The sequence below is a fragment of the Gambusia affinis genome, linkage group LG11 (genome assembly GCF_019740435.1).
Source record: "Gambusia affinis linkage group LG11, SWU_Gaff_1.0, whole genome shotgun sequence".
Lineage (NCBI taxonomy): Eukaryota > Metazoa > Chordata > Actinopteri > Cyprinodontiformes > Poeciliidae > Gambusia > Gambusia affinis.
In genome coordinates, this window is record NC_057878.1 from 13,874,736 (window position 1) to 13,901,423 (window position 26,688).

General features: G+C 38.6%; 4 protein-coding genes across 6 annotated transcripts; 1 reads left to right on the forward strand and 3 right to left on the reverse strand.

Moving 5' to 3' along the window:
• Nucleotides 1-70: 70 nt before the first annotated feature.
• On the reverse strand, nt 71-10,362 carry LOC122840161 (oral-facial-digital syndrome 1 protein homolog). The gene is made up of 22 exons (XM_044132380.1): nt 10,053-10,362; nt 9,743-9,946; nt 9,275-9,343; nt 9,167-9,191; nt 8,978-9,085; nt 8,747-8,883; nt 8,480-8,653; nt 7,630-7,736; nt 7,426-7,545; nt 6,392-6,465; nt 6,214-6,305; nt 5,879-6,065; nt 4,628-4,758; nt 4,338-4,449; nt 2,789-3,478; nt 2,523-2,682; nt 2,333-2,424; nt 1,222-1,350; nt 903-1,063; nt 654-824; nt 497-567; nt 71-208 (listed from the first exon to the last, which is right to left on the reverse strand). The coding sequence occupies exons 1-22, from the start codon at nt 10,146-10,148 to the stop codon at nt 163-165; spliced, it is 3,156 nt and encodes a 1,051-aa protein (XP_043988315.1). The 5' UTR covers nt 10,149-10,362; the 3' UTR covers nt 71-162.
• Nucleotides 10,363-10,562: 200 nt separating this feature from the next.
• Nucleotides 10,563-12,539, forward strand: LOC122840163 (trafficking protein particle complex subunit 2). 3 transcript variants are annotated; one of them, XM_044132385.1, is made up of 5 exons: nt 10,563-10,627; nt 10,822-10,935; nt 11,760-11,904; nt 12,179-12,264; nt 12,342-12,539. In XM_044132385.1, exons 2-5 carry the CDS (start codon nt 10,843-10,845, stop codon nt 12,438-12,440), a joined length of 423 nt encoding a protein of 140 aa, XP_043988320.1. In that variant the 5' UTR covers nt 10,563-10,627; nt 10,822-10,842; the 3' UTR covers nt 12,441-12,539. The 3 variants fall into 3 exon arrangements, with proteins under 3 accessions (XP_043988320.1, XP_043988319.1, XP_043988318.1); XM_044132384.1 differs by having other exon boundaries at nt 10,563-10,611; XM_044132383.1 differs by having other exon boundaries at nt 10,563-10,598.
• Nucleotides 12,540-13,278: 739 nt separating this feature from the next.
• rab9a (RAB9A, member RAS oncogene family) lies at nt 13,279-15,687 on the reverse strand. Its single transcript, XM_044132386.1, is given in 4 exon segments — nt 13,279-14,444; nt 14,446-14,724; nt 14,895-15,010; nt 15,304-15,687. Coding segments are annotated over 2 exon segments (609 nt in total). The 5' UTR covers nt 14,686-14,724; nt 14,895-15,010; nt 15,304-15,687; the 3' UTR covers nt 13,279-14,075.
• Nucleotides 15,688-16,658: 971 nt separating this feature from the next.
• Nucleotides 16,659-26,111, reverse strand: egfl6 (EGF-like-domain, multiple 6). The gene is given in 14 exon segments (XM_044132387.1): nt 16,659-17,305; nt 17,513-17,586; nt 17,589-17,771; nt 17,846-17,941; nt 18,034-18,108; nt 20,726-20,971; nt 21,400-21,462; nt 21,874-21,996; nt 22,082-22,216; nt 22,846-22,965; nt 23,066-23,185; nt 23,335-23,427; nt 24,584-24,690; nt 25,759-26,111. Coding segments are annotated over 14 exon segments (1,608 nt in total). The 5' UTR covers nt 25,824-26,111; the 3' UTR covers nt 16,659-17,197.
• Between the last annotated feature and the right edge of the window lie 577 nt (nt 26,112-26,688).

A 26,688-nucleotide genomic window follows, 5' to 3' on the forward strand; every position in this document is an offset into this window, starting at 1 on the left:
TTTTTTTTTTATTAGAGCAGTTTACAAAAGTTGCATATTTCACACTGTTTGCTCTTCTAATAAGTGCAAACAGGTCTAAAAAACGAAAATATTAAAATGTAGATTAAAAAGGTGACGAGGTTGAAACTCTTTACAGAACTTCGATTCAGCTCTTGAGGCGGCTCACCAGAACTCGTCTTCTTCATCCTTAAGCGAGAATGCTGCAATACTGAAGAAAACAAACAGAGTTAATAAGCGAAGCCCTCAAGGGACAGAAAAAAGCATAACCCATCAGAGGAAGATATTTTTAAATTAACTTGAAGTAATTCCAGAGCTAATAACATTACTGACATATCAGGAGACGGGAAACCACAAAAGCAATCAATTATTGGGATTACATCACATGGTGTTGCTCTTGTACTAAAGGCTTCTGAAGTAACGTCATACATTTTGAATTGTTTTATATGCAATATAGTGATACGTTTACAAATCAACACAGCAGCTTTATTTGTTTTACCTTTCATCTTTTTCCTCAAATAAACTATTGTCCTCTGGGCTCATCTGTCCTTCTTCCTCTCTTACAGGCTTCTAGAAATGCACAAAAAAGCCAAATGTGAGGTTAAGTAAACTATACAAGTTAAACAAAAAAATGTTGACTCTTAGATCAAACTGACCTGCTCATTCTGCTTCTCTCTTGCTTCCAGAACCATCTTCATGTATTTCTCCAGTGGATTTTCTACTTTTGGCTCTTCCCTGATCTGCTCATCGTCTTCTCCTTTCTTAATGTCAGCTTCTCCTCCCATTTCTTCTCCTTCCTTTTCCAGTTGCACCGCCTCTTCCAAAAGCTGGTTAGACACAGGAGTGGTCACTGTTAGTTTCAGATCAAGATCTTTTAAGCATCGGCACGCTGGATTCACCGTTACCATCTCCTTCTCCAGACGTTCCAACTCCTGCCGCTCTCGCTCCTTAGTTTCTTCTAGCTCCCTCTGCCTTTGCTCTTGTTTCTCTTTCCGCTCTCTTTCCCACCTCTGCTCCTCGTCTTCCTCTTCCTTTTTGACAGTGCCACCTGAGGTCTCTTGAACTTCTAGACAAAAGTGAAGTGACATAAATTCAGGAAGCGGGAAATGAGCAAAACCTGGCAGACTGGTAGCAGTAAGAATGATGGCCTTCAACATAAATATAAAATGCATATCACTGTGGGTCAACCAAGATCAAGGGTCATTACTGGACGGGTTGACTCACCAGGCTGGCTGTGCGAGTCTGCTGGGTCTTCAGGGAGGTCCTGGGGCTGGGGGCTGGTGGGCCCTTTGGGGGCCTCCTCAGAGAGAGGGACAGCAGTGTCCAGGAGAAGCTCTGGAATGTGGCCGGGCTCTGGAGGGAGACGCAGCACAAAGAGATCTTTTATGCTCCCCCATAATACAACAGAGCCAGAGAACCGGCACAGAATACATAATCAGCTGTCCTTCATCTTCACCATTGTGCGGGGCTGCTGAAAGGACATGCTGGGGGCCAAACCAAATTCATAGCCATTAACAGGAAATTTAAAAAAAAGTCTGAACCATCAAAGTTGTACATGGCACCTGCTGCAAATAGCATGGCAGCACATCATTTGGAAATTTCAGCGGAAAAATGTTCTACTGGAAGGTTGAAGATACACAATAAAACTATATAATGCCAGAGTATAAGTAACTTGTCCTCCATTGTCACATTACAGACACAATTTTCTTTACTGCATGTTATGTGAAAGCAGTATGTAATTATGGAGTGAAAGGAAAATCATTTATGGTTTTTGAGATGTTTTCAAAGAAAAATCTGCAAAGGAGACACAAGTCAACGTCTCCCCCTTTTCAAAGCCATTTCTTATGGCTGTTGTTCAACAATGGTTTCCTTGTCTCCATGTTTCTATAAATATAAACTATTTTTAAAACAATGCGTCTATTCCTTCCACTTCACAATTACACCCAAATGTGTTGGTCTGTGACATAAAATCACAATAACACTGGCGTGTGTGGTTTAACACTGAAATGTGGCATGGATTCCTCATCAAAGAACTGCCTGTGTATGATTGCATGTCTGTTCGGATGGAGTGCGAGGTTTCCGATTTTAAGTGCTGAGAGCTGCGACGTGCTTCTGTGGCACGTCTTTTCCACATGTTTGTCAGTCAGAACCCTACAGAGATTTTAAGTGCTAACACATGTGAAAAAAATCCACCGCAAATTATGTTCAGCTCACTTCTAAGTGAGGAGCATGTAGGGAGATTAAAGAAGTGAAATGATTCTTCCCCCTATCATAAAAAGAAAGTATTGGGTTTAACAACATGCACCATGACATGACTGCTAATACTCTAGAACACCTTGCAAATCTCCTGTTAGATCTTCGAGGTTTATCTCCTCCGGATGCGGGGAAGACTCCAAGCTGGAAAACACAGGCTGTGCTTTTGGTGGACTTGAAAGAAACGAGGGCAAACAAGACAGCATTAAAATTCATGACCATGAAATAAAACGTGAAATGTTTGTCCTTGTCTTAGCGGCAGCAGATGGTACCTGGAGTGGTCCCGTGCTGTGCTCCTGAGCTGGGGGCTGTGAGGTGGACTGAGCTCAGGAGAAAAGTCACCTGCGTTCGCGACGGTGACGACGGAGGCACAGAAGAGCCGTGTGTCAGACGGTGGCGGCTGGGAGAGTGCCATCGCAGGCACCGCTGGCTCTAAGGGGGAGCAAGGACTTATATTGAGAAACAAGACTAAAAGAGGATCAATTTAAACTTAAAGTAGTTGTGTTTGGCATTCTCTGACAAATGGAAAAAAAACTACCTTCTGCATTCTGCTTCTGATGTCTCCGTCTGGAGGAGGACTGTGGCGTCCCAGACGATTGCTCAACTGAAACAGAGCTTCCATCCTGACTTTGTCCGTCTCTTGCAAATGCAGGTTCAGACAAAGAATGGCGACTCTGTTCAGGGGCAAATGGGGCCTGAGGCTGGTCATAGACTTCTGAAGGAGGCATGATGTTTCCGGTGTCGTGGGATACCAATGTGGGGGACTGGATACATTGAGGAGTGAGTTGTTTGAGTAAAGTCTTTGGTCTGTGGGTTGAATAGTTGTGTGAAGGCAGAGAGTCTTTCTTCCTCAAAGGGGAGCTGGGGTAATGTGAAAAATAGCTTTGCTGTGGGGAAAGAGGCCTATGAGAGGCAATGGAGTGCACTGCCCTCTGCTGGTAGTTTCTGTAAGCTTCCTCTAAGCTTTCAGCCTCCTTCTGCAGTTTCTGGATGCGAGCTTTGGCTTCTGCCACGAGCTCCACGTCCGAGTCTGGAGAATCACTCCAAGGGAACTTGTGTCTTCGCAATGGCTCACCTGCTTCAAAGACATCATGGTGACTCACCCTGGACCTCAGCACAGCTCTGTCCACGTAGATGTCGGGTGGAACCAGTGAGTCAGCGCTGAACTCCAGAACAGAGCGATCGACAAGAGAGGGCTTCGGGTTACGCAGCACTTCATTTTCCAGAGCTGTCGTTATCGATCGAGTCACACAGAAGGAAATGAAAGAGGAAAAGCAAACAGAGAGGGGAGGGGGTTCAACACTAAAACAGAAGACCTCCACCAGAAATACAAGCAGCTGCATCTAAAACAGAGTTACTACGGTTAGACAGCAGCTGTCTTTCTTGGTTTCATTTTGTTACAGTGCCGACAAAACTCTTCATACTCTTCATTTTCCCCATTTCAACTTTTTTTGGTATTTTACTGAACAGACCAACTCATAGTAGCACATAACTATGAAGTGGATTTAGTGGAATGATTTGGTTTTCTAACATGCTTACAAACAAAAAAAAATCTCAGGAGAGTTTGTATTCGGTCCCCTTTACACCGATGTGTGTAATTTAATCTCCGTACAAATCCAGCAGTTTGGTCAAGACTTCATGGGTTACATAGTTAAGAGACGTTCAAATTTAGTAGAAGCATCCCCAACGGTCTTCAAGCTGTAATTACAGTAAATAGCGCTTCTAGATGAAATAGACACAGGCGAGATACAAAAGTGTGCCCCACTTTTTCCTCACTGTCCTTCCACTTCACTGTTTTGTTCTGCTTTGTTGAATTATATCAAATAAAATGCCAATAAGACACACTGAAGTTTGCAACATGACAAAATGAGGCATGAATAGTTTTGCAAGACACTTTAAACAACGGGGAAAATATTTGACCCCTGACAAATATCTTCACTCAAAAAACAAAAAGAAAGCAAATCCGTCTATTCAGAGTTGAAAATTTGACAACAAACTTGCTACAGAGTCTAACATGCATAACTGAACAAACCTAACGTGACACAAAGATCAAGCTAACACAAACTGTAAGTTGCAGCACATGCTACCTTGCTGTGTTTGGTGAAGCTGTGTTTTGATCTCCTCAACATGCTTGGTCATCCACTCTGCCCTCTCCTCACACTCTGTCAGCTGAGCTTTAAGCTGAACACATCGTTCCACCTGCAGAGAGAGAGAGAGAGAGAGAGAAAGAAAAAAAATTACAAATCACCGTCTTGCGAAGTTTTGTATTTGTACCAGAGGCAGAAAAGCAATTTTTTCCCCTATGTGATCATAGGGAAAAATGTAGGTCACATAGTTTCCCACAGTCTTCCAAGTACTCTGGTGGAACCGGACTGACCTCACTCTGAAGCTGCGTCTGCAGCACCTGTTTCTGGTTTTCAAACTCTGCCTCGTCCAGCGTACGAGCGTTCTGCAGTCGGTGAAGCTCCGTCTGCAAGGCCAGTTCTTCCTTAGATGGTTTGATCATTTCTAAGAAAGGGGGTTTACAAAACATATTTAGTTCATGTGTGCGAAAGCATTCATGTGCCTTACATTTGTTAACCATTTTATAAAAGGCAGCACATAATTGTGAACTGCAAATAAAATATAATGAATTCTAAATTTTTCTAAATTTGTATTCGGCCTCGGAGTCAAGACTTTTCAGACGGTCTTTAGGAGAATGTTTCTAACAGCTTTCCACATGCGGAAACAGAAGTTGCGCCATTTCCTGAGCTAGAAAATAGATAAACCTACATCAGACTGGATGGAGATAGCACACAGCTAATTTAGTCAAAATTTAGAATGTTATTTTAAAAGTTAATTCCTAGTCTTTATGATGCTCTAAAGCCTATTACCAAGGCAGCGTATTTAGAAGTCAGGAGGGCTTCATTCAAATGCATGCCACACTGTTCAGATCATTACCTGTAAATAATAAATGAAAGAGAGGGAGAGAAAAATCATCATGCTCCCACTTTCAATCGGCTTATCACATATCCGAAAGAAGTACTTTGAAGTTATAAGTTGTAATGAAAACAAAAAAAGGAAGGGAGGGTTAATTAAAGATATATGAGTATTTTGAAAATGCACTATATAATTTCTTTTTAACTAAATATGTCCAATTTCTACCACACTCAGAGTTCCTACTGAACTCAGGCTACTGTGTTTGTGTTACTGACAGAGAAATAAACCAACACATTTTTTCCACTTATTAAACAGGGTGACTTCAGTCTCCCTCAGAGAGAAGAAACATTTTTGTTTGCTGCTGGTAAACAGAGCTTTCTGTCTCAGCTTACGTTTTAATAGCTTTCCTTCACAGACAGTCTGCAAAGCTACAGGTCAGCCAAAGGGGCCCCCACACTCAATTAAGACTCAGGGTGAGGCAGAGAGACAGACTGGACTGAACGTTTCACGGCACATTGAAGCTCATACCGAATGGAGTCACAGACACTCAATATAAGAGACGAACCAGAAAAGAAAAAAAACTGCATACATTACATTAACAGAATGTGTATTTGCACCTTGTTTATGTCATCTGAGTAACAGCTGATATGGATATGAAGGAAACAGAAGCTGTTTCATGTTCATTAGAAATGCGGCGGTCTCCCTTCACCTGCACGGAGCCGCTGGTTCTCTCCTTGTGCTTCTTCCAGCTGTTCCTTCAGCAGCTGCAGCTGTCCCAGCAGCTCCGTTCTCTCCCGTTTCAAGCGGGAATAGTCGCTCGTACTCTCCAGTCGTTCTTTTAATAGCTCCTTCTGTTGAGTCAGCAGAGATATCTGCTGCTGTGTTTCTAGCTCAACCTGGGAAAACCAGCAATGGGTGGAAAATGAAAATAGAACTTAGAAAACACTTCAATAAACCACCCTGTGGAAGTCAATCTTCTCCAATAAGGTGTTATAGGAATAACCAAAATATTTCAAATTAAATATTAGTTTAATAAACTAATACCTGAAGTCTTTTCAGCTCTATGCATGCCCTGTTGTGTTCTTCTAGTCTGGATTCAATCAAATCAGACTCCTTTTGGATTCGAGCTGTTTCCACTGGAAAAATAAAAATGTTGCGAACATTGTGAAAATTAATTCATCATCAAGCTGGTCATTTTTTCTGCAGGAAGTGAAATGCTTGCCTTTGTTTCGGTTCTCGCTTTCTGTGAGTTTTTCTGTTCTTCTAAGAAATTCCTCCTTCAGCTCAAGCTGATAACTGGAATTATAGAAAGCAGGAAATCAATCGGTGACAAAGATGAATAAAAATCGGTTTAGAACAAAGTCAAGTGAATGATTCCTGACACTATAATACGAAAGCCTCATTTCTCCTATCCCAGATTTGCAAAAAATTTGATGAGATAGCAGTACATTTACAGTATCACACTAGAATCTCACAAAATTATTATTTATCGGATCTTCTCAGTATTTATTTGAACTTTTTTTTTTCTCAGAGGGCTAATAAGTCAACATACAACCTCAACAAGTTTTAAAGACTATAATTAGGTGCAAACTTAGAATTTATTGTGGCTTTTCTAGAATTTCTTCAGGGTTTACTTTATATAAAGTTCAAATAAATGAATACACCTCAACTAAATATTTGGTCAAATATTCCTTACCAAGATGCTTGTTATAGTCATCAGCAGGCTTCTGGTGTAGTTCTAGCTGGACATTTGATCTCTCTTTTCGGTAAAAATGTTAAAGTTGATGTAAATTTGTTGGTTTCCAGGAACAGACCCAGCTTCTACATTAATTGTGGACATATGGTCCTCTCTTTTCAATAGGATTGCTCCATAGGCTTAATGTTAGTTGACTTTTAAAGCCCCAAATTGTTATAAAATCTTTGGTGATGATGCAGGTAAACTTGTGACTGGAACTGTATTAGCTTTTAATACCAAAAGCGTTCACAGCAAAGAAAATAAAAAAAATAAAAATAAAAACTTCTGTAGAAATTATTAGATTACAATTTTAGCATAATTTGATTTTAGCTGATACAGTTCAAGATGAGTGATGGTTCATATAAGGTAACAATATTACATCAAGTCAACCCAACAGTGACATCATCTGATAGGAATGCTAAACTTAAGAAAATACTAACTTAAATCTAGGAGCTCCCTTTAGTTGGACTTTAAGTGACCTAAACAAATCCAGATTGTGTTTTTCTTAAATAAAAAAATACCTTGAAAGTTCATTCTTCAGTTTCTGGTCGTATGTGTCCTCCATTGTCTTTACAGCCAGTTCTCTCCTCCTCAACAACTCTTCAGTAGCTCTCATCTTCTCCGCATGAATTTCACAGGACCTGAAATTGACATAAAACAAAACAATGAATCAGTGACTGAAAAAAAATTCTTAAAAAAAAAAAAGATTTCTAAAAATATCTTACTTTTCAAAAGCCTCCATTCTCATCCTCAACTCATTTTCTCTGCTGCGCAGCGTTTCGATTTCTTTCAGCAGTGACTGTCTCTGCATGTAGACAGTTTTTTCTTCAATCTAAGAATAACACAGTCATTAAAGAATGTTTACACTAATAGTCAATAGAATTAAACAAAGTCTTCAGATTTGGAACTATTTAAGAATGCAAAAGGTTTTGATACCTAAAGTCAGTAACTTAGAAGTCTAAGTTTCAAGAGTCAGCAATCATTCTTTTTTAACCAGAGAAAGACATCTTGCCATATTGATGACACTGTTGTTGTCTACTCAGATAAATCTGTGGGCATTTCCTTTTCATCCCCCCTCCCAAAAACACCAATGTGCAAATTTAGCTCACTGAGTGAACCACTTATTCTAATATCGTTTTTTGTCAACACTGCACATATATACAAGGGTTCTGATAACTATTTAACCTGTTTGGATGAAACTTGGAGCCGATGTATCAAGTGCAGGGTTAGGCTGATAAAAGATCAACCCTTAAAAAAAAAAAAAAAAAAAAAACTGCTGAAAGAGAGCTAAAAAAAAACCTTCACTTTCTTTACTCATCATAAAGAAATGGTCTAACTGTCACCAGCAGAAGTTGGGTAATCTTGAAAGTAAAGCAGCTTTTAGAATTACATGTTATCTTTTGAGAATGAGGTAAAAGACGTTTCAGAACACTGTTTCACAATTATCTTAGGCTGACATTATCACTGGTGAAAAAAAAATATTAACCCAGCTTCTGAAAAGCATGTCATATGCCAAGGAGTTTAAGTATTTGAAGAGAAAGTGCAGAGAAACACAAGTTATTAAAAGTGTCTTACCTCTTGCTGTTTTTGCAACCTCTCGATGGCATTTTTCTCTCGGTCCATCAGTGCCCTTCCCCTCATTTCATAAGTCCTCTCCAGTTCTTTCTGTAGCTTTTCAAGTTCCTGATTAAACTTGGCTTTTTCATCCATTCTGACTTTTGCAATTTCAACATCTTTGAAATGTTTCAGCTGATGAAATGACACAATGTAAGAGCATAAATTACATAAAACAAAAACAACCCAGAGGATTAAATGTCATTCTACATGTCCATATGTGTATACCTTTGTGTTCATTTCTGCTTCCTTCTGTGCTTCAATCTCTTTTTTATACGCAGCCAGTTTTGACTGGAGTGGAAATATTTTGTCTTCACCTAAACTGGAGTTCTCGTATTGTCTATCAATCATTTTCATCTTGTCAACTGGGAACAGAAAGGAAAATAACTGTGATTAACACTAAATGATCAGTGCTTGAACACAATGAAAAAGGCTGTTATATATACAAGTTCATCCTACCGAGAGACTCTCCATAACTTGCTAAGTTGGTTGTCTGAGTGTCGACGTCATTACGGAGGTTGTGTGTTGAATGGTGTGTCAGGTTTGTTAAAAGACTGAACAGGAGTCCTGCAAGACACAACCTTTATGCTGACGAGAAGACTTGGGTGTAGAAGAAGTTTGAGTGGAAGACAAAGTTACTGGACGTACCTTTATCACCATCTTCTTTATTTAGCTGTTTAAAATTGATAATATTAATATTACAAAACAGCTTCATTGTTAATTTGATTATATCTTATATTTACTGTGGTTAATCACCATAGATGTGAAAAAGGCTGACGAAGGGGTAAATTTAAGAATCTGAAGAAGGTTTTCTTTCTTGAGAATCTGCCAGAATTGAGCAGAATTGTCATTACAGCCACAAAATTCAGTATACTGTACCACATAATTGTAAAATGATGCAAGATTTTAAAAAAAACAACAAAAAAACAAAGTGTGACTTGGATTTGTATTCAGCCCTCTGGTGACAATACTTATTTTGTTCCAAGGCAAGTCTGATTGAAAGGATAGCATCGGTAAACCTAAAATATCAAGTACTCCATTTATGAAGTCAGTTTGTTGCATTGGATTTTATTTAGAGGTGTCAGACCAAAAGGAGGCTGAATGCAAAGGCAAGGCAGATGTCAGAATTTTATTTGTAAGTAACTAAAAACCACATAGAATACATTGGTGGTTGTGGATCATACAATTAAAACTGCAGAAGGGAATAAAAGCAGTCATACACACCTCGTCCTTACACACACCACTCTCGGGGCAGAATACAGAAAGTGTGTACTCATACCCTAGAGTACGGAGGTGATCAGCTACTATAGTGTTGCAAGCTGAAAGTAAAAGAGTATCGGATGTCCCGTGTAGTGGCCTGAGAGCTGGATTTTGTCCCTTGGAATGTGGACTCTTCAACTCCTGGATGAGCTGATTCCGCAGCTGCACCTGGATCAGAACCAAAGGAGATAATGAACAAGGCACAGTAGTGAATAAAGTGACCACACTTGAACGAAGACGAAGTTATGAGGCCTCTGAGGTTAATGTTACTTACTTTTAGTGTGTCAAGCACTCCTTTGTTTTTAAATGTTTGATAGAGTCTTTTCCTCAGCTCTTCAGGGTATAACGCATCCTCCTTGGACGAGGACATAACGATTACAAAAAATAGGAAAATCCCTCAATATCGACAAATTCCTCAGCTTGTAGAAGACTAGTTTATCTATCCTGAAAACCTAATTCCCGAACAGACGAAGGAGAAATCTATTTGTTTTTCAGTTACCGTACAACTCAAAACAATCGATCCGCTCCCTTTAAAAATGTGAACCCAAAATATTTAAACTTGCCAACGGAAATTCTGCAGTGGGCAGGCGCACATCTATGACGCAACTGATATAAATCCTTTAAATTTTTTAAATAGCTCTCGATATATCACATTTTCTGTGCATAATTTTACACAGATCTAATTTAGTAATGCAATTTCAAAAATAGTATGCTCCAAAAAAATTCCAAAAAAAGACAAAATAAATTTAAATGGGTAGCTAACGTTTTTTTTTTTCAATGTCGTCATCTTTTTGCGACTACACTTTCACATCTTCAGGAAGTGAGTTTAACGGGTAAAGAAAAACTGGGGTAATACTTTAAAATATACGTCTTTAATTTTCCTTTGGACTATTAAAGACGTCCAAATTTACTATTTACTTTGATAGCGAAACAATCCCTTAAAGAATCTCGTGCGTTGTATGTTTATTTCAAATGTGTACATGTCATTTCGTTTGTCTCGAAAGATCATTTCTTCGATTTTGTTTGTTTTTCATTAACTACAGGGCATCTTTTGATTTGCTACGATGTCGGGAACCTTTTACTTTGTTATGGTCGGTCATCATGACAATCCTGTGTTTGAGATGGAGTTTTTACCAACCGGGAAGCCTGAATCAAAGGTAACAAATATACTCACCCCTTAAAAATTATCGTAATTGCCTTAAACAGATATATTTTTAATAAGACTCACTAAAATATATTATAAATAGTAAATTCAGACAATGTTGTTGAGTATTAAAATGCAGGTACCTGGCTATTCGAGGTGTAATAACAATGTATTTTTGTGGTGATGTGTGATGTTTGTTCTGGGCAATTCAACTGAAAAACAAACAAATCTGATAAGGGAAACTAGTATATATATTTTAAAAAAACGCTGTAACCGAGTTGGACAAATGTGAACATTCTGAGATTAATATGTTAGTAAGTAAACGGAAAAATATGCCATTGTCCAGCTGCAGCTGCGGAGATTGACGTGCGTGACGTGGCGTGAAATACCTAAATAAATTAGCAATAACTTCCCGATATGCGTTTGAAAGTAAATATGCAAAACAAAGTCCAACTGTTTTCTTCCTTTTTTGGCCTACCTTTTAGGTGTGCTAAAACATTGCACCAACCCTGAAACTGAAAACAAAAAATTATGTGATGGTTGTGATTTGGAATTCGTATTGTTGTTTTTGTTCATTTATGTATCTGCATCAAGCACACATTGGATGCCACTAACTGTTCAAGTGTCTAACAGTTTGTATTTCAAAACGCTGCATCTTTCAGAAAACTGAACAGAAAGTTCCACAATTGTTGTTGCTTATTTTCATTATTAAAGATCCTCTTTAATGGTTTATTTGTTTATTAAATACATTATAATCTACAGGCTCCGCATATAGAAGATGAACAGCAAGAATGTATTTATGACCCTCATTTATAAGATGTGTTTCATTGACCACAGGATGACCATCGTCACCTCAACCAGTTCATCGCACACGCTGCCCTAGACTTGGTGGACGAGAACATGTGGCTGTCCAACAGCATGTACCTGAAAACTGTGGACAAGTTCAACGAGTGGTTTGTCTCAGCCTTCGTCACAGCAGGACATATCCTTTTGTGTATTATCTATTGGTTTTTTTTTCTAAATGTAATATTTAAACACAGTTTTTAGTGTTGTTGATATTTGGTTTTGGACAATTCTCTACTCAGAAACTCTAAAAGTTCCTTCTTTTTCCATTCAGTGGATACAACATATCTAAGTGGTACGAGGCATGTTGAAAACCACCATATTAAGGAACATAATAGTCGTTTCTTATACCTTTTTTATATGCATGTTTATCATATCTGCCTTGGTTTATTTTCTTTAATTAACTGCCATACAAATAAGATTCATCATGCTGCACGATGTTAGACAAGAAGATGGAATCAAGAACTTTTTTAACGATGTGTATGATTTGTACATTAAGGTGAGTTGTGTTCTTTGTGACACCATTACCCCTAATTTGATAGGCTGACTGTCTGACAATTGCGTTTTATCTTCCAGTTTGCAATGAATCCTTTCTATGAAATCAACGCCCCGATACGCTCGACAGCATTTGAGCGGAAAGTCCAGTTTCTTGGAAAGAAACATCTTCTAAGTTAATCATGCCATCTGAATGTATTCTCATTGTATATATAAAAATCAGAAATGCTTGTCTGTTCTTTTTCTGTAGCATTAAATAAAAATTATGGCTAAAAGAAACTTGTATAAAATGATAGTGATTTTACTTTCAGTGTGACATTTTTCTCTACTTTACTCTATAACTTTTATTTAGTTGACAATGAAGCTTGGTTCTTAAAGTAAATTCATAAGAATGAACAAGACTTGGGGTTTAGTACACAGTTACGTTATTCTTTGATATACAAATGTTTCCTGTTCTTTATAAGTTCAAGCACTATTAAAGCAAGATCAAAACAGCACAAACAAATTAAATCTCCCCAGGAAGAGTTTTTAGTTTAATCTCTAGGACAATAAACTAACTTGTAAGCAGTTAATATTAATGCTACCAACAGACTGATCAAACCAAGCCGACTGTTTTTCATTTTAAATAACTATCTGATAACGTCCAACACTAACAATACATACGCAAGATACAAATTGGCCTTTAATGTCTTAAAAAAATGTAAGTCAAAAATGGAAATCATATAACGCATATATATGTTATAGCACTATTTCAGTCTTTAATTGAATAATGCTAAGTTGAATGTGTTTTATCAGTACACTTTATCCAGCAAAGTCAGCTGACAATGTAATAGAAAAGTTCATTGGTGTATAGTTAAAAATGGTGTGTAGATTATTGTGATCTCGTTACGAGTCAGATTGATGACCCACAATCACATTTTAAGGTTATTTTGTGATGGATTGTTGCTTTGGAAACAATGAAAAAACACCTAGCATGTTTAAGAGTTAATCTGTGTATTAAAAATTGGAGGCCTTTAGATAAGCGTTCAAATTTATTGTGTTTATTCCAGTTTAAAGTACCACATACATAAATATTTGACAAGTTATTTGTTGAATTATGGCCCTCTATACAAGTATTGACATTCTATATTAGTTTTGGTCAGATGCACTAGATCTAATTTGAACATCATCAAGGCTTCAGAATACAAAGATTTGCAGAAACTTGAAGGCTCAAATTTGTCATGCAAGTTATTCTTTAAGTTTATTCCCAGAAGGAAACATGTTCATGACGGTTTCTCCAACACAGCTTTAATTTATTTATGATGCAAATACATTACACAGTTTTAAGGGGTAGTAATCAAACGTCTCTGTGGTTAGCTTTTCTAAAGACGGGATTTAATTCATTCATAATCATTAGAAACAGTTATCGGGCGATACAAATGGTTTTAATACGATGCAATTAAATTCTGTAATTGTGTTGCACAATCACATTTGGAAGCCAGATAATATTTGCACTCACATCTAAGCAGTGTGTGTAACTATGACAGCAGAAAACTGGAACATTTACTTTTTAATGCATAAAGAATTTTAAAACATGCCAAAGCTAAATCAATGCAAAGGTTCCTCAAGTTCTTTTGTAATTGGTCATGAATGGAGTTAGTGTTTCTCGTGTATTCTGGGCAGAAGTTCAACAGTTAGCATCAATGAACCTTGGAGAAATAATAGCAATAATAATTAAAAAAAAGCTAGTAGCATAATTTATTACTACAGCATATTATGCCTACAGCCTCAAAACATGGCAGGCATATCAGGATTATTAGTGATAGCTTAAGGATTTTATGAACAGCAAGAAGTGGCAGAGCGGGGCTTTCTGTGGAGCTTGACCGTGTCTGTGGGGATGAGGTGATCTGCTTTGTCATCTGCAGCCAGCGCTCTATGGACTGCTTCCTCAAAAGCCACAGCTACATTCGTGGCATCCTTGGCACTGGTCTCAAAGTAAGGGTAGTCACCATTTTCCTGGCACCACATCTGAGCTTCCTCTGAAGACACCTGCCTTTCTGTCACGTCCACTTTGTTGCCCAATACCACAAATGGGAAGTTCTCAGGCTCCTTGACATCAGCATAGTAGATGAACTCTTTCTTCCAGTTGCTCAAGTTGAGAAAACTCTGGTTATCATCCACGCTGAAGGTTAGCAGACAGCAATCGAGAGCCACGATAAAAAGGAGTCCTCAGGCTACGAAAGCGCTCTTGGCCGGCAGTGTCCCAGATCTGCAGGGTTACCTGATTCCCGTCCACCTCGAGGGTCTTGTTTAGGAACTCAACACCAATAGTGTGGAAGAGGTGGGCATCAAACTTGTTGGTGACATACCGATTCATTATGGAGCTCTTTCCAACGCCACCATCACCAAGCAAGATGACTTTAAGCAGGGACTTCCTTGCCGTCATGGCTCTTAACTACTTATCAAACACTGAGAAACTGTTTACCTAATAGAAAAACAACACAGGAATTTATTCAATAAATCACAAAATCATCAAACCTGAATCTCTAAAATAAATTAACATTTCAGGTATATTTAATTTATTGAGGTTTACAAGTAAAGATACCTCACTTTATAGCACTGACCCAAAATAGGATAATTGTCATTTATTCTTACCCCAGTTTGACGTTGTCTTCCTCCACTGGGCCAGATCATATGCTGTTAGCCACAGTATTAGATCACATGCTCATTTGCCTAATTTTGATGATGGCAGCCATATAGAGAACATCTATCTGTATGAAACACAATAACAAGCAGTCATTTTCCTGATTAACATACGCTTCAGGGAAGAAGTTATGGATGAAAATAGCAATAAAAACGTACACCGTTAATCTATGAAGGCCTAACTTGTCGTCATAACGTACAAAAACATTAACCTCCTGTAAAATGTAGCAACTAATTTGAAAGACAAATTGTTCCAGGTCTAAAGGTTAGCTAAGCTTAGGCTATGCTAGGTTAAGTTGAAAATAGATAACAGATGGAAAGGTTAATGAAGAACTAAACTAGCTAGTCAGGCTTTACTTACCGAGACGATTTCTCCAAACGTGCTTCGCAGTTCTAATCAGATAGTTGCTAAAATAATGATAACAATTAAAAAATAGTTTGAATATAACGATTTCTTTCGTTTGACAGCTCAAATAACGTCGGCTCACAGCGTTTCCTGTTCAACTCCCAGAGACTGTGCTAATAAAGCAGCTAGCCGCTAGATCATGTGATCGTAATAGAAACACGAGGGCTGCAATAATAACTCAAGCCCTTTTTAACTTCCATACCTTATATTTATATTTATTTGTGAGAATACTTAATGCCACGTTTCCTAAAAAAAAGTCAACAATTATTGTTAGCTTTCTTTACTTAATTTACACCGATAGCAAACACTACTTTTCTTGTAGGTTTTTGTAGTATTTCTGTTTGACCGCTAGATGGTGACATTTAGGCAATGACGGTACTCTATAGTGCTAAGATACTACAAAAAGTCAAGCAGAAGTATTTAACTGCCTTGAATACTTTCAGGTGTTGTCATGTTACAGCTGCAAGCTTTAACTATGGTGTCCTTGGGCAAGACAGTTCACCCGCATTCCCTGCTGGTGTTGATCAGAGGGCCCAGTGACGACGTGTCTTTCTGCCCCAGGGTAGCTGTGTTAATAATGTTTCCAGTGGAACTAGTTTCCTGCATAACACATCCAGTTTGTCTTAGAGTTCTCGGTTGTTCAAACACATTAGTAAACATGCTGCATAAGGAAGATCAGAATACATGCCAGGTAAATCACAGATAACCCTGTGCAGTAATTTAAAGTGGTGTTAGGTTATAAAACAATATTCTAAACTTCAAGAAATTCACCGGGTACTGCTCAGTTCATCATTCTAAAATCTAACCGAAAATGTAAGACACAACTGGGAAAGCCTAAGAAGATAGAGAAATCCACTTAAATTGATGGGCTGTGCAAGAGAAGCAGCTATGCTCATAACGACTCTGAAGGAGCTTCAAACAAAGACACACAGCTTTAGTAGAAGAACAAAATCTGTTGCCAGAATAACTATAACTTTTGCATTCCACAAGTCTTGCGTTTCTGAAAGAGTGGCAAGATTGTAACATTTTTGAAAGAAAACCATAGAGTATTGTTTAATGTTTGCTACAAGCAATGTGGGGACACATCAAACATCTGCAAGAAGGTAATCTGGTCTTATAAGAATAATATTATGTTTTTTTAGGGAATACATTGCCAAACATTGTATGTGTCAGAAAAATAAAACTGTAAATACAACATCCCAATGGAGAAACAAGACATAATCTAGGTCATGTTGTGCTGGTGCTTTTTGCAACTGACCATTTGATAGAGAGACAGATGAAGCTAAATGCAAGGGGATGCTGGAAGACAAGCTGTCTTCCAGTGTACATTTTATTTAACTAACATGAAATACATAGAGGAAATATATTTTTTTATGTTTTTCACGATTCAATAGAAAAAAAATTTATTAAAAAGATCAATCTTTCCCACTATTAGAAAAAAACATGTTTATTGTAACCATATACCATATTTTCAATACAAATGTTGCAGTATATATGCACTGACACTTTTTATTGTTTCAACAAAAAAGCCTTCAAAAACTTAAGTCATCTACAATTTCATTCATATTACATCTTGCATTTTATGTGGTTTACTTCACTAACATACTGTCACATACACAATGCAAGTTAAGCAGAAAACTGTTGAAACAAACTGATGAAGTTAGCTCTACCATCTGTTCCTGAGATATGAGTCATTTGTGTTTTATTTAGACTAGCTATTAACTTAAGATAAAGACTGTTCAGATCAATGTACCAGTATGGAGTGAAAGCAAACTTGCATGCTCTTGTTGTACATAATCTGACTGTGCAGGTTATTGAAGCACAAAAATCCTTGTTGTTTTTTTTTTTCCTAAAAGATTGGACCTGCGTCCTCTTGACAGGGCCCTGAGGTCAGCACAACATTATCCAACCCTATTTCGCCTCCAATGCCTTTGCCGCGTTGAGCTTCAAAGATAATCTGAAAGACATTTGGTTGAATCATTGTATTATTAAGTCGAAAAATGTGTTTTAATACACTCCAGTCGAATAAACAGAATTGTAGATCTACATATTTGACGGGACGTCAAATATTTGTTGTGATGTTCGTGCATAACTGTTATTAAAGTCAATTTCTTCATGATGACAATAATCTAAGAAAAATGTTTTTCATAAAAGAGTGACTCACAGACTGTGGGGCCTCTTCCTTCCAGGCCACAGTGAGGAATTCTGTTTGCCAGCTCTGGTTTTTGCTTTGGCTCCCCAAACAGGGTAAGCATTGTTGTCCAGGAGCACCCTGATCGAACCTACGTCATGACCTACCACACGGTAGTCAAAGGTCAGGCAGAAGCTGCCATGTTGGGCTTGGTCACCGAGAAGCAATTTCAGCTTGGCCACATCTCCTCTGCCACCAATCAGCCCGCTCAAAGCCATGTAGTACTCACCACCTGAGTGGATTTAATGGTATATTAGTAGCTGTATCTAAACAAGCAATAAATATTTTGCAACACTCTTTCGTCACCCTTAGTACGGTATGCCACAGTCCAGTCCATGTCATCAGTTTTATCTTGGACCCATTCACAGGCTCCCTGATCAAAGTTGCAGTCCAGGAAATATTCTAGTTGGAAGAAAAGTAAAACAGTTGTACACTTTTACAGTCGGCCACCCACAGACCATTTTTATTGTGTCTTCTTACATGCTTTTGATTACCTTCCTGAGGTGGTTCAATGTAGATTTCTTTGACTTCTGTGGCCGGGCCAAACACTGACTCAAAGTCCTCTGATACTGAATTTAGAGAAGAAAAAATAAATAAATAAACAGAGAATTTTTCTTGTCCATTGATTTTTCAAGCTTTGAAAGTTTGAAGTTTTTTGACATGATTTAACTTTTTAAGAAAAAAAAAAAGCTTTTTTTCCCTTTTGAACTGGGGTTTGGCCAAATTGCCATTAGCTGAACTAAACATCAGTTTGAAATACCACAGTTTGGAAACACAGAATCAAGGTTAGAAATAATGTTTAAGCTAAGACCTGCTCAGAATCTGGCCAGTCTGAAACCATTTACAAGGTCAACACTATAGATTAAATCTTTATATAATCAAAAAGTCATTAACACAAAAGTCTTTATTTATATGCTGTCAAATAGATTTAAAACAAAATTTTTTTCAAACAAAGGTCACACTTTGTAAATCCAGTGGCTCCATCTATATCCCCTCCTTGGACATTTCCTCCTCCAGCATCACATATTTAGGTGTAAAAATAGACCCCAGCCAAAAAAAATAAATAAAATAACTAGCATGTAAAACCGTACGATTATTTTAAAAATAAAATAAAATGCTTGGGCATTCATCACTTAACCTGCTTTACAGATTAAGTGATGAAATCATCACTCCCTTTTTGTTTATGATATTTGAACAATGGTCTTTTCAATAAAAAACAATCGAGTGTAGTATAAAACAGAAAATTGGGGTTTTATAAATTTTATAGCACAAATGTTATATAAAACAGGGGTTTTCAGCTACTTGCTCCCTAAGCAAATTCTATGTTTCTAATTCTATGTATTTTGTTTGAATAGCAGCTTATTTACATTGACTGTCCTATTGACTCCTCTATCCCTGAAATGGGAACATTTACAATCGTTCCTTCTTGATCTTGATCTATTGCTTTTATAGATATCCAGTCAACAGAGAGTTGACAACTCTGTGATGAGTAGGCAGCCCCAGCGTCCTGCTGAGAATAGGGAGATTAGACTCTGTTTGCTGAGAATCAGACAGAACCTATGTGGGGCCAGGCATATGACCTCTTCTCTTGTTTAAGCTGGAATGTGGGAGAACTATCTATATGTACCAATCGGGACATTGAAAGAAATTATGTTTTCACAGACTGTGACAGAGGGAGGCATGGACTCGGCTAATAGCCTTACTTTCATGAACAATCCTGAAGAGAGGGTTAATAATGGCACAGGTAATGATTTTTAAATAGGTTTGTGTAAGTAAACATTTCAACATAGTAAGAAAAGTAAATCAGACAAAGTTGTATCTTCTTTAGCATTCCAAATAGAGATTCTGATATTATCAATGGTCCAATGGGGCTTTTAACCAACAGATTTAGAGACCTGTTCTCCATTTGCCATAACGTTTTAAAAAGGAGCTTCAACTTTAGGTTTGAACCCCACACTCCAAGCTTTTTAAAGTTCTTGCAATAAACCACCACATGTGAAAAGCAGCCCTTTGAGACTCAGATGAGTGACAGCTGGGGTTGCTGAACCTGCTCAGCTCACAGTGGGGCTGGTGTTAGAGAGGCCTAGAGTGGTGATGACAGGCTTTTCCTACTGGGAGGCAGGTCTTTAGCACAACAGCTGTTTTGGGGAAAACATAATAAAAGGCTTGTGGGGACTTCACAGTCGTCCTTCCCTCCTACTCTGCATTGTGAGGCTAGGAAGCATGCTCAAGATGAGTTTTATCCTTAGGCTTGCACATGCCACAAGAGCAAAAAAATAAAAAATCCATCCCAGAGGTGATGGATGTCTTGGGACTTGTCTCCTCTTGCTATCACAGGTCTAACACAGAGGCTTGTATTTTCACAAAGATCAAGCAAGGAGGTGAAAGGCAACCTCAGGTGTTAGGTTTCTAAGAGAAATGAATGCTACAATATGACCTCTTTGCTCTATGCATTTATATCTGATAAAGATAAATATTATATCAGTTCTACATTGGCTGGCTTCTCATCCGGTTATTTCTATCTCTCTTCCTTTGACAAATATAGTGTGAGAGAATCTAAACATTTTACCAGCAGGTCAGAGTTGACAGTAAATGGTAAATGGTCACTGGCTTTGTACTTGCAAAGTGCTTTATCAACCCAAAACCCCAAACCGCTTCACACTGCAGTCATTCATGCATTCACACCCACACACCAATGGTGGTCACAGCAATAACACTATATTTTTTTTCCCCTCCAGGGGGTCTTTTTGTGGGCTCTAGTGTCCCTTATATGACAGTAGGCTGACAGGAACGGGGGAAGTAGAGGGGGGAAGACATGCAGCAAATGTCGTCGGGTCCGGGAATCAAACCCGCGACGGCCGCGTCGAGGACTCAAGGCCTTCAAACTTGGGTCGCGCCATCCCCTACGCCACCGCAGCATGCCCAATAACACTATTTTTGATGCTTTACATTAATATTCAAGTATATTTCTATTTTTAGTGCAATGGGAACCCATTCATTAGCCAACCTCCGAGGCTCAGAGTCAAAGGTAATGCAGTCGGAGGCATCAGCCCTTCCTTTACTGCTTTTTGGTCAAGAGCTTCATCTTGAGCTGATGTTTATTTCAGCTGCTGGTCAATGTGTTGAACATAGACCAGAATTTCTGTCTGTGATTTACAACAGGACAGCTAAAGAGAAGACACTCACTGAAAACATCTCCTCTTGGGTTGAGCTGGTTTTCTTCTTCTTCCTCTTCTTCCTCCTTCTCCTCAGGAAATTTCTCTTTTCTTTCCTTCGTCGGGGTCCCAACATAGGCCTCTCCATCGTAGTCGAAAGGTTGATGGAGGACTTTGGGGGACGGCGTCGGGACTGTTCCGGGGATGGCGTTTTTTATCTCCTCGTTGCTTAACTTTCCTCCCAGGATCTCTGGCCTCACCTGGGAGTCTGGGATGACTGCAGACAGGAAAGGGAAGCGAAACACACACATGGATGTGCATTTAAAAATTAGTATTTTACCAGGACCTGTTTGTTGTTTGTATCCATTCTGCAGCTGCTCTTTTTGCTCCCGGCTTCCTTGCAGCTTCTTACCAATAATGTCACTTTTTTTTTTTTTTTACAAAAGCAGAACAAAAAGCAGTATGTGAAATCTACATGCTGATTAAGAGTGGCTGTTAAAATTAAATCATGAATGCAAAACGTAAATTAGTGCTTTACATGCAAAAGTGATGTCTCATACTGTATCAGCTCTGCCATGCTGGAAGTTTTGAAGCAATGGCTATTGTGATGGCACATTTCCAGCAGCGAGCAAGACAGAGACAAAATAAGCCAACATAAGGAAAGGTAAAGCATTGGAAAAAAATCATCCTCACATATCATCTCACCATTGAGGGAATCATCTGCACTGCCTTTGTCTCCATCCCATGACCTCTGATAAAATGGCTTGGCTATAAAAAAATAAACGCATCTTCATTTGTGCTGAAACCTCTGACCTGGAGAGTCTTTGTTTATTGTGATCTCAGTCCTACTTCAAAGAGCGCAGCTTTGTCTTTTCTTCTCATTCTCTCTAAAGTGAGCTGGTTACAATAAAGTTTCATATTTACACAGGTGTGTTTTCAATCCAAGTCTCTTAAAGTCTTTAACATCGAGTCAACTCCAAAAGCAGGAAACTAGCCTTGGCTGTGTTCCTGCTTGCTGATGGTTAAATAATCTAAATGAAATGTGCAGCTGCAAACTACGTCTGACCAGTCTGACTGGCTGCTTTGATCAGGGGAAGCCCTCATCCTTCTGCTTCTTACTTGTTTCTGTGCAGTTTGAGAAGTATGCATAAAAGTAATTGTTTTAAAATATTGCCTTACCAGAGCATTCAAAGCCATTGCCTCTGAAACCAGGTTTGCACCTACACCTGTAGGATCCATGAGTGTTCAGACAGGCAGCATGTTGGCTGCACTTGTGGGTTTCATCCGCACACTCATCAAGATCTGCAATCAGGAGGACACTGCTTGTACTTTCATAAGCCTCATTAATAGCAGACGTTTCACCTTAAAGAACACCTTGTAGACCCACCTACACAGTCATATTTTCCATTGACGTATTTCAGATCATAGCCATTCTGGCACTTGCAGTAGTAGCTGCCAAAGGTGTTCACACATTGTCTGTTGTATGGGCACAGGTTCTTCCCAGTTGTGCATTCATCAATATCTGAAGAGAAAAAAAAAGATATACAACAAGGTAACATTTTTGTTGAAGTTAAGCTCCTTATTGACGGGTACATAAATTAGATTTTATATTTTATTTTCATTCTCATTAAGCCACATAGCTTTGACTTTCTTGTTACTTCTATGTTTGATAATAGATATCTCAATCCGTAGTTAACCACTAAAGGTCTGGGCATGTTTTTTGCATCCAATCTGGTGCAGCCAAAGTTGAAATTTAATGTGGAGTAAAAGGTCAGAATGTGTCCCATCAGCACTGTACAGGCTGTATGGGCTCAGTTAGATTTTGGCTTACCTTAAAAGTGAAAGTCTGCTTTTCTTGTCAAATTACTGCTGAAAGTGTTAGATCAGAATCACTATTGAAATGAGGTAATCTAAAACTGGAAGAGGAGGACGTTTTAGGATTTTGTGATCTATGTGTAGTCTGGCTCAGTCATAGCTCAAACAGAAAAGAATAGAACCTTATTGCATTTATAATCTACCAGCCTGACAGTGTACAGTTACAAACTTATCTTGAAAAATGAGTATTCCACATGAGACTTTGAAAGGCAAAGTCATTCTCTTTATTCCTTATTTTGAAGTTGAATAGTACTCCTTGTTAACATGGCAGCTCACCTACACATGTTCTCTCATCTTGGCCTAGTTGAAGACCTGCAGATGGACAGAGGCAGCGAATCTCCCCCTCTACTTCCTCACATCCATACTGGCAGTGAGCGATAGAGCACGTTCTGGAATCTGAGCGCATTACCATAATACTCACAAAATCAGACATTGATTTTTGAATTTTATTTTACATTTTAAGTAATTGTACACGAGAGGGAGGAAAGGAACTCACTTGCACACGATCCATCAGACATTAGCATGTATCCATTTAGACAGTAGCACTTGTAGCTACCATGAGTGTTCATGCAGCGATGCTCACAGGGACGAGGTTTTAGGCCACACTCATTCAGATCTAAAAAAAAAATCAAAACCCAAAGGGACCACATTTACATCTAAGTTTAAACATCCAAAATTGGTGTGGAAAAATAATGTACTTTAACAAATTGAACCCAGTCAGACCTATGTTACCCATCCCCTTCCTCACTGACCTGGAATACCCACCTTGATTACATGTTTTTCCAGTGTATCCAGGAAAGCACTTGCATTTGTTGGGGCCAACACACTCTCCATGCTTGCAGCCGTGCTCGCACTGAGCTGGTAAAACATTTGACACAGAGAAAATACCACGATATACTAGACATATTAGTGGTCAAGAGTGGTGGACTGCAGTCAAACCACACCGCATTTCCTCCGGATTTTGTGGGTCAAGAAATTTTGATGAAAAGAACAACATTCAAAAGGATGAGAAGCAGTATTCTCCCAGTATCTTGCAAAAAAAACAACATATCCCTTGAATCTTTCTACATTTTGTCTAGTTACAACCACAAATTGCATTGGGTTTTAGAACAAACTAGCAGTGTTAAATCTAGACAAACACAAAGTTACACATAATTGTAAAGTGAGAGAAAATTTCTGAATGGTTTTCAAAACAATGTCTGAATAAAAGGTGTGTTGTACATTTGTATTTAGTTCACTTCAGTCTGACATTACCAAAGAAAATGTAGTGCAACTAATTAGTTACCTGGTAAACAGAGTTTATGTGTATGCTAGCTGGTGTAAATAAAGCAGTTCAGTGAAGGCCTTGGAGATTTGTTGAGGGATATTATTGAACAGACAGCATCATGAAGACCCAGGAGCACAACAGATTAGGGAGAAAGATGTGGAAGAACCTAATATTAGGTTTTCCCAAGCTTCAAACATCTAACAGATTACTATTCAATCTAGCATTGAAAAAACGTTATGACTATGGCATAAGGACAAACCTACCAAGGCATTATTGTCTGCCAAACATGAAAAACATTAATTTAAAATCCTAGTAGGACACAAAGCAAAAGTGGAAGAGGGTGCTCTGGTCAGATAAGAGCAAAATTGAATATCTTAGCTTGCATACCAAATTCTAAGTGTGGCAACAAACTAACACTTCATCACCCTGAACACACCATCCCTATAATAAAGCATGGTGAGGACAACAACATGCTTCAATAGGGGTAAATGTTTTGGTCTAAAGTAGATGGATGGCGCTAAACACCTTCCAAAAAGTGGTTGCATGCAATTATATGACACACTTTTCAGATTTGTATTTGAAAACCATAAATCCTTTTTCCTTCCACTTCAGAACTATTCATTATTTTATTTATTGGTCTATCACATCACTTCCAGAAAAATACAGTGTGTGGTTGCTTTCTATCCATTTTCCCCCCCAGAAAATATTAGTAAATTCTAATTTCATTTAATTATGTAAAGATCCTACCCTCGCACTGCCCTTTATTGTTTTTCACCCAGCCATAGCAGCAATCCAGCCTCCTTCCATAGCGACACACTCCTGCTTGGCTTCCAGTATGAACTTGTCGATGGTGCCTTTGTGGGAGAAGCAGTGAGGAAATGGGTATTTTATCTGCCATATTATTAATGATATGCTCTGTTTCGAGAATCAAACACTCAGAAACGATTTAAGTTTCTACGCAAGCAAAATTATGTAGAGAGCCACAGTAACACAGTGGTGAAAATTATTTTTCATTAAAAACTCTCCCCTTTTGTATCCAAAAGTCTTCCAACAAAAAAAAAAAACCCTTTCTCAAGGAAGGTATTGCTGCAGCATCTGTTTTTGATTAATACCTTGAAAGCAAACAACTAGTAAAACGTGTCTGCTCTTTAGCCTGTTTAAGGAGAGAAATAGGGCTTCCTGCGGAGCAACATCCAGCAGACAGGATGGAGGAAAGCACAAATTAGACTCTCCACATGATGCATATTGATACCGCATGCACAAGCCAGTTTTCAGCTGTACTTTTATCTTTGTGGGAGTTCTGGAGTCAAATGCATTTCTGGTGTCAAGCCATTCTCAGTTGTGTGGAAGGGCTCAGCATTACGCTTAAAATAACCCACAGTAAGCAAAGATTACATTGCAGAAATGTATTTTTAGTTGAATTATTATTATTATTTTTTTTTTTATGTGCCACTGACTGAATTACTGAAAATATCTAAAAAAGCTAAATCTAAAGGCTGCACTTCTCACCTTTATTGTCTTTATTTTAAAGCTTGAAGGTAAAGTCTGATATCCCAGATGTTTAGATGTTGTGGGACCTGGAATTCTAAAAGCAGCTTGCCCCCGAGGGAGAGGAGGAATCTGAGACTGGACTAGAAATCAACAGGAATAGCTCTGGGAGCAAGAGCTCCTTGGTGCAACAGGTGCCCTTTGGATACAAACAGTTGCTGCACCACATTTAGAAGACTCACACTCATCATCTGTTTTCAGGGACAGCATTTTAAACTTCACCTGAAGAAAAAGATCTTGAAGCGGCCAGTTTATGTGCCATTCTCAATGTCCTTGGTTATTTTCGAGCTAATTTCTTGTATAACTACATAAAATGTAGCTGCAGATAGGGTTAAAACACATAAAACATCACTTGCTTTGTTAGTCTGACTTACCTGTAAGCTTCTGTGCTGCTGTTAAGCAGGATAAAAAAAGCACCGATCAAAGTAAATGCCTGCATGTCTGAAAAGTTGAACAGCCCTGCTGCTTTGTTTCTCCGAGAGTCTGACTTTCAGTCTGGGGAGTTTTGACTGTTCCTGCCTGAAATACACTTTCATTAAATTCCTCAGATAGGAACACGTCTTGGTTGAGCTTTAACTCAAAGCACGCTGGATTTCATGTGTGTTCAGAACCAAAGCTAAAAGTCTCCCTTCTCTGTGCTCCAGCTACTCTTTGTATCCCATAATTTGCTTCCCCTTCATCCCCTCTGAATTTCTGGAGGTGGGTTGACACTCTGCGAAAAGACACTGCTCTGAAACAGATAGGGGGCGACTGTTGGAAAGTAAGAGGGGGTTTGTAAGTGGGGGTGGGGATTTTGTTTGGGTTTTCACTCTAATCCTTTACTGGTCTGCCTGAAACCCATGCAGGAAGAGACAGGATCCAGTTTTAAATGTGTATGCCCGGGTGATACCACCACTGTTTGTGAAAGCCAAGATGAACAAGAAATACATGGCAGCTAGTTTGCCTTCACTATGTTTTTAAGAGATATGCATGTAATTAGTTGTATCCTCTAATTGTGGAAGTAAAAGAAACATGCAGAGGCGTGCTGTTAGCTGCTGCAGCACTCTTTGATGTCTTGCTCACGGGTAACACATGAAGCTCTGCCGTCTCACACATGTTTATTCTTGGTTCAGCCATAAACTTGTTTAATGAGTTTGCACACTTCTAAACAGAGCTCTGACATTTGGTCCAGCTTCTTTGTTCACTCAACAAATGATCAGACTGTGATTCTGTGAAACCTGCAGGATTTGCTGTTTGTTTGCTGTTGAAATGTTTCTGTGTTTCATTTCCTGTTTTGCTGATCCAGACTCACGAATATATACAAA